The sequence below is a fragment of the Artemia franciscana genome, chromosome 2 (assembly GCF_032884065.1).
Source record: "Artemia franciscana chromosome 2, ASM3288406v1, whole genome shotgun sequence".
Classification (NCBI taxonomy): Eukaryota; Metazoa; Arthropoda; class Branchiopoda; order Anostraca; family Artemiidae; genus Artemia; species Artemia franciscana.
The window spans coordinates 65,144,905-65,167,205 of record NC_088864.1 but is presented as its reverse complement, the minus strand read 5'-3'; the positions used below and the strand labels follow the sequence as shown (position 1 = coordinate 65,167,205).

At 34.1% G+C, this 22,301-nt stretch overlaps 1 protein-coding gene across 1 annotated transcript in view; it reads right to left on the bottom strand.

Annotated features, from left to right (window-relative positions):
• LOC136043956 (transcription factor SOX-6-like) overlaps positions 1-22,301 on the bottom strand; it is a 146,727-nt gene that overhangs the window by 26,683 nt on the left and 97,743 nt on the right. Inside the window, exon 4 of the mRNA XM_065729031.1 lies at positions 10,432-10,596. Coding sequence (XP_065585103.1) covers positions 10,432-10,596 — 165 coding nt within the window. The remainder of the gene's footprint in view (positions 1-10,431; positions 10,597-22,301) is intronic.

Here is a 22,301-nt window from a genome sequence, read left to right as displayed (position 1 = left end):
GGCGAACTATTACCACGAATTGTTTGACTGAATACAAAACAGATTTTTTTTTCAACTTTAAGAAAAGATGTATCGAGTATTTTGGCTCAGGTGAGAGGGGTTTAAAAAAAAACCCATATAAAATTTCTTGATACGCATTTGGCTACGTTTTTACGTGTCTAAAAAGGGGGGTTGATCCTTGAGACTTCCCCCTCCCCCTGGATACAGCCTTGACCAAAAGTAGGGGATTTCGTTAAAATTGAAGCGAACAGAAACTATTCCGTAAATGAGAGGAATTGCCCCTTCCTCATCCACTTACTTTTTATGCTAAAGTTCAACTTGTGTCCCAATTCGTTAAGGACAACTGCTGACACGTAATTTGAAATGGAATAAAACGTTTTGATCATCGTTCTATGGTACTAGAAAATGGCAGAAAACATAACTTTCCCGTGGCATAATCTGTTTGGTTACAGGAGAGGACACCAGAAATTTCAAATTTTGTTTGAATGAGCCCTCTCCGGATCTTCTAAGACCATTAGTTCAAAACGATCAACACCTGTAGAAAAAAAATGAATAGGCTTAAACGTGGCATTCTTGATTAAACATGCCCTTTTTTCTTCATCATCTGGGAATAAAAAAAGAAATGCCAATATCCGCATTTTTGTAGATAAAATCTTAAAACGTCTACAGAAGGGATATACATAAAATCTTTTCAATTTTGAAGTGGTTAAACAAAAACCAAATAAAACTAATACCATAAATTTTGTCAGTTTTACAAAGATTCTCTAATCCAGGAAACTGGGCTTCAAATGTCGTTTAACAAAGGCATCAATTTTATATATATATATATATATATATATATATATATATATATATATATATATATATATATATATATATATATATATATATCCCAACTTAATTTATTCTCCTTGAGATTTAAAATACTCGTTTCATGGTCCTTTTGTAAGTTATTTGCATAAATCATAGGTGACATAACATATTTTTCCCTTTCTTAATAATAGTCTGTGAGCGATTGAATAAAAGAATTCAAGAAATAATTTGAAGAGGAGTAAAATTACTCAGTTCCCACATAATTTAACTTTTTTTTGAAGGATTTTTTCGTTGTCTTTTAATCCCCATTATTTGAGAAAAAGAACAAATGCTGACAAAGCAGGCATTGAAATTGATTTTGTATATACTTGCCGTTTCTTTTATTACTTTCAACTTTTATTCATTGTTATTTCATAATAATTATTTATAATTTCGGAAATTATTATATAATTTCAACTTTTATTCAGAACACCTGTTTTTTTTGTAGTTTTCTAGAGGGTGTTTAACCGGGCTAAAGTCTAAATTCAAGAATAATAAAGAAATATTGAGCTTACCCTATTGTTTTTGAAGTCCTTCAACACCATAGAAACTCCCAAAGCTGCCAAATTACTTAATACTATTTCCTTAAAATTGGTAAAAATCGATAGGGGGTCTTGAATGTGTATACAGTTCAAAAAGCTAATGAGCGGTTTGTTTAAAATAAGAAAAAATATAATCGTTTACTAATTTTGAAGTAAAGCCAGGGGCTGATCTAGAGCAAAATCTTGGAAGGAGCCCAATGTGACAAGGGCGCCAATGAGTTAAATGTTGGGGGAATGTGACAAAGGTGCCATAAATGACCAAATTGACAAATTTATTCTAAAAATGAGTGAAAAGAGGAAAAAATATAGGGGAAACGGGCGCCACAAATAAATCCGGGGGGAGGGGAGGGTCCTCCAGATCCACTAGTGAGCAAAGCATTGTCTGTTTTTGGGTACTTAGAGCATAAACAATATGTCTCTTATGTCGGCAAAGTTTGCAATCAAAGCGGGTAGCAATACTGGGAAATATATAGATAATGTTACAGCTACAACTAGTTTTATTTTGTAGAAGATGCAACTACCCTAAGCTGTATGGGTTTCGCTCTTTGGAACCCATTATGTAACAGCTCTTTTACTTCCGCATTGCGAGTGTGTCGGAAGCAAGTAACAAAACAGAAATTCACCTAAAAAAGGTTTGGCTTTCAGAAAAGTTCAGGATGTCAAATTTTTAGTTACGATAGCTATAATTAATATATCACTTGATCTTGTCAACACATGTGTTTCCTCTTACTTATCAAGTCAAATAGTTTTGTTTTCAAGCAAAAATCACTAAGCCTCGACCTAAATTTCTTATCAATTAACGCATGAATTTGACAATATCATGGGATATCAAAAATAGTTGATACCCTTATGTTTGAATATCTTTTATTTCATCTTACGTCTTACCAAAAGTCCCGCGCGTAAAAGAAAACGGAAGAGTATTCAATTATGTTCGTTTATACTTCCACCTTTCACGATGAACTAATCTGTCATATTTAGCACAAGGGGTCACACAATCTACTCTCCACCACTAAGCTCAAACCTTGGAGTATGGTTTGTTCCTCGACGCACAGCTCCCTTTGAATCAGACGTGGCATATTTTCACCAGGTTTACATACTTTTCAGAAGTGGGGTGTCCCTCACGTTAGCAACTGAGATACATTTCGTGAGCCAATTTTTCGGGTAGTTTTAGGACATTTTAGCTCTAGGTTATAACCATCGTATGAAACCATTTATCATGTTGCTTAAAACACACGTTGGATATCAATAGAATGGGAAACTATGAATAGTCAAAATTTTATTTTCCAATATGCAGTTGAAGTTTTTGCGAAAGACAAGGCCGTATCTTGAGGAGGGGCTAATTTTCAACCCCACCCTCCCCCAAAAAAACAAAAGACCGGAATTTTTTAAGACTCGTAATGAAGTGAAAAACACGTATAAATAAATTTTTGATCCTGTTTGAAAAGTCTTTTGTAAAAGCTTCCCCCATCCAAACAATGAATGCTCCTGTGCAAGGCCATATCTAGGGAAGGAGGTGTTGACCCTCCCCCCACCCAAAAAAAATGTTTTTCCAACTCGTTAAAACCTAACAAAAATGAATATAAAAAATTTTATGCGCTTTAAAGACTTTTTGTAACCCCCCCCCCCCCCAAAAAAAAAAAAAAAATAAAAAAACATCCTGGATACAGCCCTGCTCCATTGTTCAATGATCTTTCAAATTATCGATAGAAGATTTTCTCCAGGGCTACTTGCGACTCGGGAACTACGAGGGCTATGGCACAATTTGTTGCACGTATTATGTGAATATATTTATCAAACAGTTCGTGGTAAAGAACTGTAGTAAGGGGCGATCTGGCTCAATAGCAAACAAAACTTTAAAAAATGGAATTTTTATACTAATAGATACATCAAAAGAATTGGATTTTTATGTTGAGTTTACTTATTTATTCACATAAGTTTTACTTATCAAAAGTTATGAGCCTGAGAAAATTTGCCTTATTTTGGAATAAAGGGGGAAACACCCCCTAAAAGTCATAGAATATCGCACCTTAACGGATATCGCACAATCGCATTCGCAGTATGAGAAAACCCTACTGTAGTATTTCCAAGCTCCTATCTACAAAAATGTGGAATTTTGTATTTTTTGCCAGAAGATCGACCACGGGTGCGTGTTTATTTATTTATTTTATTTTATTTTTTCCGCAGGGGCAATCATATAGACCCAGTGGTCCTAGTGTTGCAAGAAGGCTCATTCTAGCGGAAGTTAAAAGTTCTAGTGCCGTTTTATAAGTGATCAAAAATATTGGAGGGGGCACCTAGAACCCCCCCCCCCACGCTATTTTTCCCCAAAGTCAACGGATCAATTCTGAGGTAGCCATTTTGTTCTGCACAGTCGAAAAACCTGATAACTATGTCTTTGGAGACGACTTACTCCCTCCCAGTCCCCGGGAGAGAGGCTATAAGCTACAAACTTTGACCTGTGTTTACTTATAGTAATGGTTATTGGTAAGTGTACATATGTTCTCAGGGTAATTGTTTCTTGGATAGGGAGGGGGTTACATGGGAGGATCTTTCCATGGAGGAATTTATCATGGGAGGAGAGAATTTCCATGAAGGTGGCGCAGGATTTTCTAATATTATTTAAAACAAAAAACAATGAAAAGCTAAATATGAAAATGTTTTTTTTTTTAACTCCTATTTAGGATGCTCTAAAAAATCTTGGGAAATAGAGTAAAATCCTTAAAGCTTTGAGAATTCGAGGTATGTATGGGCCCAAATAACCCTTTTTCCCTTGTGTGTGTGGGACACGCGCTAGTGCACTTCTTCATGTTTCGTAGTTTTATCTCAATTACTTACATGTCCCCATCACTCCGCGAATATTAAGCTTGGCACTAAATATTTCCATCAATATTTCAAATCAAATTGCCTGTTACATTTTGCCTTTTTTTGTCTCTACATACCTGTATGTATGTACGTTTTTAGGCTACATTATGTGATCATGTATATGCATGCATGTGCATGTTTGGTTTCTTTTCTTTTTGTGTTGCTCTACTATTTACATGTGTTGTTCAGCAAGCTACAAATTAATTTTTATTGTTTATTCTTAACAGACAAAATATATTTCAAATGTACAGTGGTCATAAATGCCACGTTGGAATAAGCAATAGAATAAAATTCTCAATTCAATATCTTGGCCATTGAATCGTAAACCTTGTTGCATGACAAGTGACACTACAATAAATCCTTCAGGTTTTGTATCTGCTACGAATTAAATTCAATTTTAAACAAACTTAGTTCAGTAATTAAATTCAGATGCTGCTATAACTGGTCGGTGTTGCACTTAAAAGATATTAAGTGACATCAAAGAAAAAATACGTCAACTATCTAGATAAATTTGCTAACAAGAAGTATTTAAATTTTTAAACGGTTTTTGCAATGCTGGGAAAGAAGTTTCATGCCATAGGACCCCAGAGATGTAGAAACATACAAGTTAGGCATGTACACCCATAAGGTCATCTACAAATGTGATTAGAGTCCCAAAAATTAAGTTCCCCTTTATCATTAAGGGTTGGGGTATTACCATTAGACTTAATGAGAAAGTGTATATTCTTATTCAATTAAAAACAAATTGCAAGAAAATCTTGACACCAATAAGATCTTATCAGATTGCATAACTGAAGACAAAAAAGGCCTTTCACCCTAGGCATATAGGCCTGCCGCCCATAAGGTTATTTACAAGTCTGATTAGAGTCCAAAAATGTAATTCCCCTATATCATTTTTTTGTTAAGGGTTGGGGTAAAAACCAATTAAAAACAAATCCAATTAAAAACAAATTACATTAAAATCTAGACACCTATCAGATGTTATCAGATTGCATAACTGAAAACAATAAAAATACAAAAAATATAAATATCTATAGCCTAACAGTCTCAATAAATACTGTACCTACTTTTGACCATCATAAGTAGTGCTTCATTATGGCCCCACTTAGTACAGTGTATATGCCCAGCAATTTTGCTTATTCACTATTAGAATTCAAATGGGATTTACTTTGCTAGCTTTAACTAATCAAACAGTTAAGATGATTAATCATCCCTTATAAGTTTCAAATTACCACCCAAGTCCAGAGTCTTTGTTTAATTTATTTAATTATGCATGAAAGCAATACTTTACATATATTTTAGTTTAAAAAGGCTGCTTTTAAAGAAGAATGTCTTCAACTTAAGATTTGTTTTTCCAAATGTCATGTATATATTTCCAAGAAGAGAGATCGTATGATGGACATCCAAGTGTAAATATATGTGCCCCACTTAGTACAGTGCCCCACTTAGTACAGTGTATATGCCCAGCAATTTTGCTTATTCACTATTAGAATTCAAATGGGATATACTTTGCTAGCTTTAACTAATCAAATAGTTAAGATGATTAATCATCCCTTATAAGTTTCAAATTACCACCCAAGTCCAAAGTCTTTATTTAATTTATTTAATTTTGCATGAAAGCAATACTTTACATATATTTTAGTTTAAAAAGGCTGCTTTTAAAGAAGAATGTCTTCAACTTAAGATTTTTTTTTCCAAATTTCATGTATATATTTCCAAAAAGACAGATCGTATGATGGACATCCAAGTGTATATATATATATATATATATATATATATATATATATATATATATATATATATATATATATATATATATATATATATATATATATATATATATATATATATATATATATATATATATATATATATATATATATATATATATATATATATAAGGGGGGGGGGTATAAGAAAAAAGGATTAAAGAGCTTTCCGTCCTTCATCAGTTTGAAGCTTACAGTCGTAAATAAATCCTTGCACCAGTAGGAACTCAATGTATATATATATATATATATATATATATATATATATATATATATATATATATATATATATATATATATATATATATATATATATATATATATATATGTATATATACATATACGGTGGAAGCAGTAAAGACGCCAAAAGTAGAATAGCCAAGGCTCAGAGTGTTCTTTCGCAGTTGAAAATTTTTTAGAAGAATAGGAAGATAAGTCGGCAAACCATAGCTAGAATATTGGATGCTACATTGATGACAGTGGTCAAATATGGCTCTGAAGCATGGGAGCTCCGAAAAACGGATCAAGATTCGCTAGATGTTTTCCAGAGAAATTGCCTACGGACTGTTTTGGGTACCCGGCTGACTGACCGTATTTTAAATAGTAAGTTGTACGAAAAATGTGGTTCTATCCCGCTTTCTAGTGCTATAATGAGAGAAAATTTGAGATGGCTAGTGTGCGTTCTGCGAACAAAGGATGACAGATTGCCGAAGAGTGTCCTTTTTGGCTAACCGTCAAGGGCTAAACAGGATACAGGTCGTCCGCGGTTACGATGGAAGGAAGTCATATAGAGATATTTAAGGGAAATAGAAATTTCCTGGGGGGGATGTAAAGAAGGAGGTTTTAACAAATTGGGATGGAGGAGGATTGTGCGTAGCTGTGTTGGCCTCAAGCGGGTTGGTGCTGCGATGAGTTGTTAGTTTTCGTAGTACATATATATACATACTTATATAAAAGGAAGGTAAATAGGTGGGGGGGCTGTTCGTACCTGGGTCTCCCTGAAGTCCTAAATTTTCTTGAATTTTGAGTACTTCTTTTTCAAATTCTAGAATAAAATTATTTTTTTTATAATGGGACTCTCATTTTTTTTTACTATGCCCTCGGAAAATATATAGGCCTATATATATATATATATATATATATATATATATATATATATATATATATATATATATATATATATATATATATATATATATATGTATATATATATATATATAAGATGTCTTAATATATAAAATGTCCATTCAAAAATTTATTTGGTGGGGAGTAGCTAGGAATCATTTTTGTTTTTCCTTAAACCTAGGTTTGTAAATCCATTTGGGATCTTCAGCTTGTAAAGAGGATTTCATCCATATTTGTTTGTCTTGTACTTATTTTTAAGAAGCTTCTACCCCTCCTTTAACAATGGACATCATCGTAAATGAACACGTGTTAACGATGGCGATATAGCAAACCATATTGAAAGATTAAGAACACTCTCAAATGCACCTGCTAGACAGAATTCTTTTAAAAAATATTTCAAAGTACGTCCAAAAGAAACTACTGACAAAAGCAAGCGAATAGTTAATCCTTCACTGAGATTCACTGACAGAAGGATTTTGAAACCAGCTTAGATCTTCAGTCAGCAAGTCCAATTGTTCTAGTCAATCTTAATCTGTCTAAACAGACGCCTTTGTGTATCCAACACTTAAGACACAGATAGTGTCAGCTCTTGACAGGCAATCCGTACTTCACCAACCCATCCATAAGAATATATACCTAGGTGGACAGAAAGATCCGGCAGTTTTGAATGCCGCACAACAACGATAAGACTCATGCAGAGGAGAGGATATGTTTGATATGTAGAGAATGTTTAGTCAAGACTGTGTGTTCATGTTCCCTCCCCAATTTTGCTTTAGCTAGTTTTCATCAGTCTACGGTTTTAATGTGTTATCGCTAAGAGACAATTATCACTGGATAATTCAAGCTCGGATTCAACTTTTTTCGGCCCTCTTGGTCCATGACAGAGACACTAAAGCTCATTGGGTAAAAATTAGAGTTCTGTTGTGTCTCTGTCCGTAACTACGTCATTATGCACTTAAACAAAAAAAGACAAGTTTTTTTCAACTGAAAGTAAGGAGCAACATTAAAAGTTCAAACGAACAGAAATTATTACGTATATGAGGGGGTTCTCCCCCTCGTCAATACCTCACTCTTTACGCTAAAATTTGAATTTTGTTCCAATTCTTTAAGAATGACCCCTGAATCACAAAGGCTGTTTAATTAGAATAAATAGCTCTTTTGAAAGTACTAAGAAAGGCTTTAGCGTAAAGAGCGAGGCATTGACGAGGATGAGAACCCCCTCATATATGTAATAATTCCTGTTTGTTTTAAATTTTAATGTTGCTCCTTACTTTCAGTTGAAAAAACTTTTTTTATATTTAATTTCTGATCGTATTTCAAATAATGCTAGAAATTCTAGCATCCTTTTCATGGAAAACTCGCTTCCTCCATGAAAAAGTCGTCCATGGAAAGATCTTCCCCCGTGGCCCCCTCCACTGACAACATTCCACAATTCTGCAGATAGAAGCTTGAAACCTCTCCCGTAGGGTTCTCTGATACGCTGAATTTGCTGGTGTTACTTTCATTAAGACTCTATGACTTTTAGTGTGTGTTTTCCCCTTTTTTCGAAGATAAGGCAAATTTTCTCATGATCGTAACTTTTTATATGTAAGACTAAGCTTGATTAAACTTTATTTTTGAAATCAGCATAAAAATTCAATTCATTTGATGTATCTGTCGGTATTAAAATTTCATTTTTTAGAGTTTTGAAAATTAAATGAAGATATATACAGTCCACACAAAATGAGCCGTTACTATTAATTCATTAATATTAACGGTTACCAAAATATTGGATAGTTTCAGATTAGTTATTGGGGACGGTTTTTTGTCTTTCAATGGGAGAAAATTAATGGACTTGACGTCAGAAGTGGATTCAAGGGAAGAGATGGTATGGTTAAATTTAACTTTAAATTTTACAAGCAAAGAAAATATTCTCATGTTATTGTGTAGACATATGATAAAGGCAAGGCCATTATCCAAAGGGGATGGGGTTTGAGCCTCCTCTCAGAAATATTTTCTTGATTCGCAAAAACGTAACCAAAATGTGTTTAAACAAAAAATTTTGATGTACTTATTGACGATTTTATTATCATTCGAAAGCTTTGATTCAGATTTTTCTTATTCACCGAATTAAATTTTGTAAAATTGCTTTGTATTTTGTCTCTTTATTTTAAGATTAAAAAGTAGATTGAAAAGCACAGTTTTCCGTTTTCTTAAGCAAGTTTAATATTTCTCTTAAAAATGCCCGAGAATATTTCCTGTTTTTCGAGGGTCCTGTGCATTCATATCAGGGCACAGCCTAATTCAAGTGCATTTTGTCATGATGTCGAAAAAGGAAGAAAACTTTCCCTTTTTGAGTTCTTCTTCTGTTATCAAACGGTTTGTGGTAACAAACTGAATGCAAGGAGTGACATGGATCAGTAGTAACCAAAACTGTAAAAAGTGGAATTTTGATTCAAAAGATATATAATAAGAATTGACTTATTATGCTGAAGCCAAATTATAAGATTCATTAAACTTAGTGTTACCCATAAAAGGCTACGAGCCTGAGAAAATTTGCCTGATTTTCGTAAAAGGGGGGAACACTCACTAAAAGTCAAAGGATTTTAATGAAAATCACATCACCATATTCAGCGTATCAGAGAACCCTGAAGTAGATGTTTCAAGCTCCTATCTGCAAAAACGTTGAATTTCGTTTTTTTTGCCAGAAGAAATATCACGGATACGCGCTGATTTTTTTTTTTTTTTTCTCTAGGAGTGATTATATCAGGCCAAAGGCCCTAGGATATCGGGAGAGGGATTATTTTAACAAAAACTAAGAGCTCTAGTGCCTTTTTAAGTAAGCAAAAATATTGAGGGGAAAGTAGCCCCCTTCCAATATCCCCTTTTCCCCAAAATCATTCGAGTAAATATTTTGAGATAGCCATTTTGTTCAGCATAGTTGAAAGACTCCAAAACTATACCTTTGGAGATAAATTGATCCCTGACAGCCCCTGGGGATAGGGGTTTAAGCTATAAAATTTGCCCATTGTTCCCATATAGTATTTTGTATTAGGAAGTATACATACATTTTTTTTGGAAGGGGGAATTTGTGTTTGGGGTAGATTACTATGCGAATAATTTTTGGTCAAATTGAAGTAAAATATGGGTCTGTATTCGAGTTCTAACCATATTTGAAATTAGACATAAGAGTTTCTGAAGCGAATTTGATTCTTTAATTTATGATGTATTTTACATTGATTATAAAGTAGTTGATCATACGGTTATTATGAACTGAATACACAACAAAACATGAATATTACCTGAGGTTCTTGTTTCAAAGTCTCCACCAAAGGGGGCCTGCTTCTTGCATTTTCGTTTGCAGCCTCTTGATCCTGTCCGTTGTGCAGTACCTTTGTAGCTGCTGTCTCTTGTGCCTTGGGGATGTGAAGTCCGTCCATTAAGAGATTTGGAATAAGACTTAAGTCCTACAAGGAAAATGTCGTCAATATTTGCTATAATATACTTTTCCCCTTCATTCCTAAATAGAATGGCACGAATTGATATTTTAGTCAAAATTGATAGTCATTCCATTAAGAGTGCTAGATCAGGTAATTATGGATTACAGGGGTGGAGGAAATGGGAGAGGGCGTGAGAACAATTCAGCTAGGGGTTGGAGAAAAGAGCTTCAAAAAATGATTTATTAATCTACACATAAGGACAGGAGAAATAATACATGGATAATTTTTAATGCCCTGATTTTGACCAATTTGTTTTGTTCCTATCTACCTTAATCATAAGATTAATAAGCGAAATCACTAAGGCCGTATCTAGGGGGGAGGGTTTACGGGTTTGAACCACCCATGAAATTTGTGATAGACTTGTACCAACGTAACAAAATGCATATAAAATTTTTTTGATGAGTTTTTTAAAGTTATTTGTAACCCCATCCCCTGAACAAAAATACTGGATACGTCTGTGGAAACCACCTTGCTATTCCGTTTTCCAGGTGCCTGAAATTTTGGTATGAAAGTATTCTGAGCGCTGTCTGCTTCATGAGAAAAAATGGAATTATTTTTGAGCCTAACTTGATGCGGATCACTTTTTAAAATCGTTTGTTAAAGGCAGACGTAAGAGAAATAGCATTTCGGGCCTGAGAATTGGCACCTTCTTTTAAATTCATTTAAGAAAACAAAGGTTGCGCAGGGTGATCTGGAGGCTTTTTTTTGTTTCCCATGAAAACAGCATAATCCACATAATTTCTTAGGTTTTCCATAAAAAAATTACCTCTTTTGCATTTTTAAAACTCTACCCCTCCCCCCTCACCCCCAATGGAAAAAGGTTCAAGTGGAGGTGTTTTATGGTCGTTGCGTGTAGCATAAGCCTCGAACTTATATCGGGTCAAAAATTTACCTGTCGGGACTGCAAGATGAAACATTTCGAAAGGTTGAATGAAAAAAGATTTGACAAGGAAGAACAAAAGAAAATTTGACATACAATACCTTTTTTTCTGCTTAGTTTATATTCTAGAATCGCTTTCTATTTCATATTGGTATATTTTTCTTGGACTGTATTATTTTAGCTAATAATTTTAGAAAGTCACGTAGAGGCTACTGATCAGAGAACAGAATCATACAAGAAAAGAGGCAGCTGATGACAAGTCTTTTATTTAGACAATGGGATATTCTTCTCGAATTTGCCGGAAACGGATTTCACCACAAGAGGGTTAATTTGCCCGCGTTTGAGCAAACGATACGACTTATTGTTCTCAAGAGATGTCTCTTTCTGTCAACGGCATTGTCCTTTTCACAACAGCTGATTTCAATAGGAAGAAACTATGTGAATATTGAAAGTTTAGAAAAACAAAGGATACATCCCGTCCCCCCTTAGATGCTAAGAAAGGGCAAAATTCGGGTATAAACGGGCATTTGCACCGAAATGCAATTTTTTCAAGTTGACACATGATATAATGCTTGCGGATTGAAGTGAAGTGCATAATTACCACTTTGGTTTAACCAAAATATATCACCAAATATATTATCAAATTGCCTCCAATACACTACCAAATTACCACAATAGCTTTTTTTTATTATTTCAGGTTTTTATTTTAGAAAATTTAGATTTAAAAATAAAACAGTTTTATTTTAGATTATTATTTCAGAAAACATAGGATACATCCCGTCCCACCTTAGATGCCAGAAAAGGGCGAAATTCGGGTATAACCGGGCATTTGCACCGAAATGCAATTTTTTCAAGCTAACACATGATATAATGCTTGCGGATTGAAGTGAAGAGCATAATTACCACTATGGTTTAACCAAAATATATCACCAAATATATTATCAAATTGCCTCCAACACATTATCAAATTACCACAATAATTTTTTTTATTATTTCAGATTTTTATTTTAGAAAATTTAGATTTAAAAAATATATTTTTATTTTAGATTATTATTCCCGAAAACAAAGGATACATCCTGCCCCCTTAGATGCTAGAAACAGCAAAACTCTGGTATAACCGGGCATTTGCACCGAATTGCAATTTTTTCAAGTTGACATATTAAATAATGCTTGCGGCTTGAAGTGAAGAGCATAATTACCACTTTGGTTTTGCCAAAACATATTACCAAATATATTACCTAATTGCCACCAATATATAACACTGTAGATAACATGCATAATATTCCACATGGTAATAGTCACGAATTACCCTAACAGGAGCGTCAATTCACGAAATCTTAAGAGGTGGGGGGGGGGACAAAATCCGTTCCTATGAGCCTAGAGATAATTTTTATTATTTTGTCATTAAATTCACCAAATAAACATACTTTTAAACAAGGTCATATAAAGAGAAGGCTTAAGGAGTTTGAACCCGCCCCCTCCCTAAGAAAATATTTGTCGAACTCGTAAAAATGTAACAAAAATGAATATAGACAAATTCTTATGCATTTTAGAAATATTTTTGTGTATTCCCCCGAAAAAACCCACCCCCGCCTAGCAAAAAAAATCTGGATACGACTCTGCTTTTCAGTATAAATTCGAAAAAAAGTGTTTCCAAAATCTATGCTAGGAAGGGAGTTAAATTGCCCTTTGACACCCAATTGACGCGTCTGTGCCCTAAAAAGCGCTAAATAGATTAACAAGTGGTTTTTAAAGTCTTTTTCGACTTTAAAATGCTGCTATTTCATGCGATGAAATAGCAGAATTTTTGTCAAACTGAGTTTCTTGCCTCTATTTCTAAATTCAAGAGCTACTACCGATTAGGTCGATATTTCTTCAGATTAAATAAAAAATAAGTAAGTTTTTTTTCGCTGAAAGTAAGGATCAATGTTACAACTCAAAATGAACAGAAATTAATCCACATATTAAAAAGGATGCCCCTCCGCAATACCTTGCTCTTTACGTTAAAGTTTTTTGTTTCTTTTAAATAGCTTCTGATTCCAATTAAATAGACCGTGTGTTGCAGGAGTCGTTCTTAAGGAAAAAAGTATAACATTTCTTGCAGGCGATTCAGCCTGAGATGTTCTCCCTAGCATAATTTATCTGAAAAATACTGGTTTTCTATTATATTTCTGACAGTTTTTTTCAAGGATTTCGGAAATCCCCCTCCCCTATGTGGACCACTTTTGTCGTAAATCATCCCCCTACCAATGGAAAGTTACTCCTACGGAAAATTTCAAAATGAGCATTTCTCCTGGTGAAAATTCCCCCATGTAAAATAGCCCCCCTCTCTGCAAAGCAGAATACTCGAGAGAATTCCATCCTCACTGAAAATTTCCCTCAAAATACCTCCACATGCAAATTTAAGTCACCTAAGAGAAAATACGATAGATAAAACGAATTTCGTATATGCAAACTAAGAAATTCCACCCGTGTAAAGTTTCCCCTGGTAAGATAACCCAAGGAACCCCTCCCTCTAAAAAAAATTCTCCCGACACAAAATCCCCCCAAAGAACACCCTCCCCCCTGAAAAATATCTGTGTAATTCCCTGTTTTTTATTGGGATTTTATCCAAGTCGTCCTTACATATATAATAGTTATTAGTTAATTTTTTGTACCCGTGAAGTTTTTGTCTTACGTTTGGAGTATCGTCAATTGGGAGGGGGCATGGGTAGGTGCCCCGTATTATTTGAAAAATGTCACTACTGTGATAAAAAATATAAAAAAATTCCATCCTAGATTTTGAATCATACTCTTTATTTGTATTTTATTGAAACAAATTGACAGAAGCGAAACTAGCCTCCCCCCTAGTTTGAAAATACCTGCGTTTGAATCTTCGTTTAAAAAATTGCCTTGCCCCTCTACGCTTTCGCGAAATGGCGTCCTCTCAATGTAACGCCTTCTGAATTACGGCAACCAAAGTCATTTCTCCTTCAAATGCTAATACTTGTTAAATACCTTAAATACGTGGTATGTGTTTTGATTAGTAAAAACGGAAGTGATTTATAAATTTAAATTAATCAGCGTTAAAATGTTATATCAGGTTACAAAATTAGAAGCAATTCCCACATAAGGAGACAATGTATTCTAAAACACCGATATGCAACAAATGCGTCCAGTATTTAGTATCAATTAAATCTACATAATGTATTGGAAGTGAAATGAATACTTTGGATTCGTTCCATAATTTCGTGAACTGTAATGCCAAATAGCTCTCTTCATGTTTCAATGGTTATTAGATAATTAGCGGGAGTATTGCTTGAAATTTTTTGTTAGCAAATATCACCGGATGCTTTAAATACCAAGCTATATTCTAGAATATTATTGTGAAAACAAAAACATTCGGACTGAAATAATGAAAAGCTTTTTAGATAAAGACATATACTCTTATGATAAAGAAAAGCGCAGCACATAAACAATGTAAACCATATTAGGAATTTCAAATAAATTATGTATACTATAGAAATAATTATAACGCATATACTATAACGCATATATTATAGTATATATAATGTATATATAACGCATAATTATAACGCATATACTATATAAACATGCAAGACCATTCATAAGCAAATAATATTATTTTCATTAGTAAAAATGAGGACCTTATCAAGAAGAGGTTGTACCCAGTTTAACCTCCCACCTGAAATATTTTACCGACCACCCAAAAAACACTTATGACAAAAAACTATTTCTCCTAAAAACCAAAAATATTTCTCTTACTCGTAAATTAACTTCCATGTAAAAAAATAACTTTATTCTAGACGGTTAGACAAAGTCTAAGGGAGGTAAGCCTCTTCTTCTTCATTCTCTTGGTAATGCCTCTACCTCTTGAACAAAAATCTTGAATAACGTTTCAGAACCTAGCCACCTACCGTAGGCATATCTGTTGCAAGCTGTTGCAGAGCATGTCTGTTGCAGAGCTTTTGAAGACACGGCCGGAATATTCAACTGTCTATTCAATTTTTGCATACTTACTTATTGACGCAATCACTATATCATTTTCGTTATTTTGTCTATAATATTGCCATGTATTGAATGCCCAAATAACACTATCATGTCTAGAGGGTCCATGAGGTTTTTCGTCTAATAGCACGTAAACAATTTTAAAGTACCGGGGATACCAAAATAAGATTTTTTTGCCTCGTGTACTCAATTTCAGTCTATTCATGAATGCAGCGGTAGATGCAACCTAGTAAAGAAGGAATTACAGTCCAAATTAACCAAACATTAAAAAACGGGTCTAAATAAAACTGGCAAGTTAGAGAAAATATTCAAACATTAAAAACGAAACATTAAGAAACGGGTCTAAATAAAACTGCCAAGTTAGAGAAAATAGCTAGTCCACTGAAGTCCTAACTAGAATGTTTTAACGATAACAAAACTGGCTTGTTTTTAAGATGCTTCAGCTCTCTATACGCTTTTGCAAATCAAAGCTTGCAGCTCTGAAACGCATATTTTAGATGGTTTTTTGCATTTCTATCATAAAAAAACGAAGTGTTACTTGCAAAAAATAGTCCTAACTAGTCCTACGGAAGAACCATTGCTTTCTAAAGAAAAATTCTTTTGGTTGTCTCAAAATTATGAAAGTTCTACGGTCGAACCATTTTTGCCAGTGTTGCCATGCTGAAACGTGAAAATATTAAGCAAAACTTATCCATTTGATTTGACAATGACTTTCGTTGATAATATTGAAAGATTGACATATGTTAATGCACAAAAATAACTGCACCTTCAAAACTACACTTTTTAAACTTACTTTGATGCCTTGCGTTTTTATCATATTTTGTGTTAGTTGTTCACCCACATTCTTTTAAACTGGTGCCTGCTGCTACCAAAAAACTGCATAGCTACATATGGAGGATTTTTTTGCTTAAAACTTAATTTCCTTTTTTTGTTTCTAAAATGTATATTGTTGTTCAAGTTCCCATTTAACTAATAAAAAAGCGAAGTTTCCCTATAACAGTCCTTACGTATTTCTTCATTTAGCATTACATATATACCCCAAAAAAATCCCCTGAAAACGTCCGTACACTTCCCAGTAACCATTACTATATGTAAACACAGGTCAAAGTTTGTAACTTGCAACCCCTCTCACGGGAACTGCGGGGGAGTAAGTCGGCCCCAAAGACATAGTTATTAGGTTTTTCGACTATGTTGAATAAAAAGGCTATCTCAGAATTTTGACCCGGTGACTTTGGGAAAAAAATAAGCGTGGGAGGGGGCCTAGGTGCCCTCCAATTTTGTTGGTCACTTAAAAAGGGCACTAGAACTTTTAAGTTCCGTTAGAATGAGCCCTCTCGCGACATTCTAGGACCACTGGTTCGATACGATCACCCCTGGGGGAAAAAACAAACAAAAAAAAACAAATAAACACGCATCCGTGATTTGTCTTCTGGCAAAAAATGTGAAATTCCACATTTTTGTAGATAGGAGCTTGAAACTTCGACAAAAAGGTTTTCTGATACGCTGAATCAGATGGTGTGATTTTCGTTAAGATTGTATGTTTTTTAGGGGGTGTTTTCCCCTATTTTCTAAAATGAGGCAAATTTTCTCAGGCTCGTAACTTTTGATAACTAAGACTAATCTTGATTAAAGTTATATATTCGAAATCAGCATTAAAATGCGATTTTCTTATGTAGAAAATTCCATTTTTAGAGTTTCGGTTACTATTGAGCCGGGTCGCTCCTTTCTACAGTTCGTTACCACGAACTGTTTGATAAATGTATGAAACGAAATACAACAACTTAAATATGAAAAACAAATTCCTATAACGTCTCAATTATTTTGACTAGCCGTTGTTTCTTTATGCGTTTCCAAATATCTCTAAATAAATTTCAAATTATTCGTAATTTGCAGCTACATTTTTTTTCTTTGAATCCTTACTACTACTGATGCTACTGATGATACTACTGATACTTTCAATGCCACATACTACTGATGTATAAAATATATATCTTCTTGAGCGCCTTACAAATTTGTTCCAAAAGAATACGTGATGTGGTGCGGGGATATGTGGCATTGAAAATTGATACTGCATATTGCCGTGTGCAGTAGAATACGAAAACTTTGTGGTAAGGTCGTCAGAGTGCTAACTTGTTTCCCCCACCCCCACTGATATTTTTGTCTTGTTCGTATAAAAGTAACAAAATATACGTTAAACTAATGTTTGGATTTACAAACCTTGATAAGCACTTTTCCTTTTATTATACCGCCCCATGGAGATTTTTACCCTCCTCTCCCCAGAAACACTAAAGTCCTAGATACGGCAGTGGTCATGGCCATACTCTACCCTGATGAGCAAGAGCAATAAAATAAACAATGAGCTAGTAAATTTTTATTTTTGTTCTTCAAGTTTAAACGGGGAAAAAAGTTTGGTTTCATCTTCTTTTGTGTTTACATTTTCTGTTTACATTTACATTTTCTTTGTTCTTTTTTTGTTCTCCATTTTTTTGTTTATTTTTTATTTTTAAATCCAACCGCAAAACTATAAATTGCGCATTTCCTGATATTGTCACCAGTGGTCATGGTCATATTGTACCCTAATGAGTAAGAACAATAAATCATTAACTTGCAAATTTTTACTTCTGTTTCTCCAAGTTTAAACCAAGAAAAATTGATTTCTTCTTCTTTTCTGTTTTTACTCTTTCTTTGTTCTTCTTTCTCCCTTTTCTCTCCAGCTTTTTGTTGTAGTTTTTTTTTTGTTTCAAATCCAAACCGCAAAAATACAAATTGTACATTTCTTGATATTGTCGGCAGATGTCACTTCATACCAAGTATCGACTTAGTCAAAATACACCTAGCAAAGATTTATTGGAGCAAATTACCCACGTGCAAAATCAACAGTTATTTTACGTTTTTTTTATATGTTTCATTGAAAAATGACATAAATATGGCTGATGTTTGCTTCTCAAATGTCATAAGAAAAGATAACTAATGACCCAATCCTTTCCTGGATTATGACAACGTTCTCTTAAAAATAAAATCTTCTAGCAGCTGCTAGAATAAACTAAAGATTACTTTCTACGTTTCTTAAGTGTGTCAATCCCTCACATCAATGGATTTCCGCTATATTTTAGAAAAGGTTAATCTTCTATCGTTTCTCAATTAGAAATATATACTTGACAAGGTTAAGATTTCGACAGGGCGCCGGAAGGAGATTTTGATGGGAGCACCCACAGGGTTGGACAAAAGAACCACAGCTGTCCCTGAAAGACTAAAATTATACGAAATATTTAATGTTTTGTAACATTCCGGGAAATGTAACCTTTTTGTGGCAAAACTAAAATTCTGGAACTTTTTCTATTAAAAGACAGGCAACTTCTAATCAGAACCAAGAACACTCCTTTTTTGTCAGTTTTCTTCGTTGTTTACCCAAAATTTGACCTTTATGTGAAAGCTACTAAATTATTAGAAAAAGGTAATTAACAGGCCTTCATATCGTGAATGTGAAAATATATTTTTCATTGTAGTGAGAGTTTGAATGAATTGTCTTTAATCCAGCTCCATACGAGCAACCATAAAAAATTTTGGATTCCAAAAGAGAACAAAAGTAGCTTAATAAATTTTTAAATAGTTCCTACTAAACGGTTTAAGAAGTAGCCCGTACTAACAGCAACTAAATCTCTAAAGAAAAAAGTCTTTGTAACAATATATAGGCTACGGGTAAAAAAAACAACTATTTTTGTTGAGAAAATTACGAGCCCAAGAATATTTTCGTAATTTTCTAAAAAGAAGTAAAACATACCCAAAATGCGAAGAATTAAAATTGCACCACTAAATTCAGCATGTCGGAGAACCCGACTGAAGAGGTTTTGACCCCCTATTTGCAAAAAGAAAACTATAAACTTTTATTCTACATAATCTCGAACTAAATCTGGAGAGGGCTCATAGTAAAAACTAATAACAACTTTGGCCCAGAGATGGCCAAAATGCAATATGGTGAAAATAATGATATAGTCGGTCGATTTAAAGTGATCAAAAACCCAGTAATGAATTTCTCCATTTTTAGGCCATTATGCTGTGCTGTTGTGCATTCGTTCTTATGGATTTATGTAGTTATTTCAATTTAAATGGTTTAGCATCAACATTTGATTTTAAAACTCACGTAAGTAGGTGAATTACTTTGAGGCTGCATAATTCAATGACAAGTGGTGCATAAATCCGCATTAGCTATCATAGGGAGGGCTAGGGAGTCTTTGTGCAGGTAGTGAGGGGGGTTTGACCGAAGCTTCAAACAGTGTGTTCTTATCAAAATTTTGAAATTGCAATGAGCGTTCAGTGTGACGCGGGATGGTGTTTAAATTTAATGTAATATCTCCCTGCATTTTCAGGAATATGTTTTGACTAAGCCTGTAATATGCGTGCTGCGATCTGATTGACTCCCCCTATTCTTGCACAGTATTTTGCATGTACCGTAAAAGATAGGATTCATATGTTTATTTGATCAAGGAGGTAAGGGGGATTGCGAACACCACGGAAATACTCCCTATAATTGGAAGGGGGAGGGTAATTACCACAAGAAGTTTTGTTTTTTTCCAAGATTTGAAGGGCAATATTTCTATTTCATTGTTTTTAGATATTTTCAGTGTTTTATTGTTTTCAGGAGGAGGGAGAGATTTTACTATTTATTCACTTTATCTGAAACACCCCCCATAGACAGTTTGAATATATGTGCCTTCAAAGAATTTTCCAAGTTGAACTCCATGTTATTTACATCACAAACGGTGACAATGTGCTATATGGCTCGGAATTTGCCATGTATGGCGAAAAGGCGCTCAGTATGGTTGAACTTGTGGTATTCCAAGAAATGTATTAGAAGGCAAAAAGCAGGCAACCCATCAGTATTTGTAGTGAGAAGCTATAATTATGTTTAATTTCGTAAACCATCTTATACCAGGGTCTTCTTAAATTTGCTCTTTCTGCCCCATTCATCGATCGCACTGAGTCTTTTAACTGTTTCCATGCTCTGCTATTCTGTAATTCAAACGAGTCCTTTTTGTGGAGCATTGTTTTATTTTATTATGAGGAAAGACTTGGGAAATGTCACAAACCTATCCGATATTTTTCCCAGCGTATTTTGACAATGACCTGACACACAGCCCCTCCCTTGGGACACTTGTGGACATTGATAGAGACATACAACATTCAGACAGGTGTAATATTAGCTAGGGTGAATGACAATAGACATAGAAGGGCTCCCTGCGATGCTATTTTGAGAAGGTTGGCGCTGATGAGGATCTCCAACATGTTTCGGACACTCAGAAATGGGCAATTATTATTCATCTGGTTTCCGACAAATCGGCCAAAAATGTGGGTGTCAGAGTGACATTGACATACTTGTAAGCAAGAATTTATTTCTCGGGAGGGAACATCTTTGGGAAGAGTAGAGGCGATTTCGGAAAACAAACAGGAACATAACAATCAAACAGCTTTATAAGATTAATTTCTAAGGAATGGTAATTTCAAATCACTTCTAGCGTGACAAAAAGCCAAGAACAACAAAAAGGATAGAAGTATGGACCAAGAATGGGAATTGAAGTTTGCATTGATAGGGTTTTGGTTGGATGAATTCTATGCGATATATTATCCCAAGGGATAGGATAACCTAGTATAAGATTATCCATAGGATAAGTTTATCCCATAGGATAAGATCATATCCAAAATTATTCATAGTTTTTCATAAATTATTCATAAATTATTCAATAATTTATGATATTATAAATTATTCAATAAATTAAAAAATTATTCATAATCAACGCCCCGCTCTTTACGCTATAGTTTGACTCTTTCTCTCAACTCTTCTTTTTAAAACAGTAAAAAACTTTAGCGTGAAGAGCGGGGCGTTGATGAGGAAGCAGCCCCTTTCATATACGAAGTAATTTCTGTTCGTTTTAAGTTTTAATGTCACTCCTTACTTTCCGTTGAAAAAACTTGTTTTTTTATTTAATTTCTGAACGTTTTTGAATCAATGCATGTTTTGATTTTGGCTCTCCGCAGAGAAATAATTAAAACGAAATTTGCATTTTTTTTTTTTTTTTTTTTTTTTTTTTTTTTTTTTTTTTTTTTTTTTTTTGGCTAAATGGCTTTCTCATAATTTTGAGAAAAAAGAGCGGGGGAAAACGCCTAGTTGCCCTCCAATTTTTTGGTTAATAAAAAAGGCAACTAGAACTTTTAATTTTTTACGAATCTTTTTATTAGTAAAAGATATACGTAACTTATAAACTAGCTTACGTAAAGAATTTTTTATTCTCATGTTTTTATTACACATATGAGAGGGTTCGCACCCTCGTCAGTACTTCTCTCTTTACACTAAATCCTAAATTTTGGCCCAATTCATTAAGAATGACCCCTGAATCACAAAAGCCGTAGAATAAATAGTTGACATTACTAAAAATACTTTAGCGTAAAGAGCGAGGTATTAGGAGGAGGTGAGCCCCTCATATGGTTAATAATTTCTGTTCAGTTTAAGTTTTAATGCTGCTCCTTACTTCCAGCTGAAAAAACTTTTTCATATTTATTTTTTCATTGTTTTTTTTTTAAATAATGATAGTAAATCCTGCGCTCCCTTCATGGAAATTTTCTTCCCCCATGAAAAATTCCTCGATGGAAAGTTCCCCCAGTATGTCCCCCTCTTTTCAACCCCTACCCCAACCAAAAAATCCTCCTGAAAACACCTGTACACTTCCCAATAACCATTACTATATGTAAGCACTGCTCAAAGTTTGTAACTTGTAGCCCCTCCCACGGG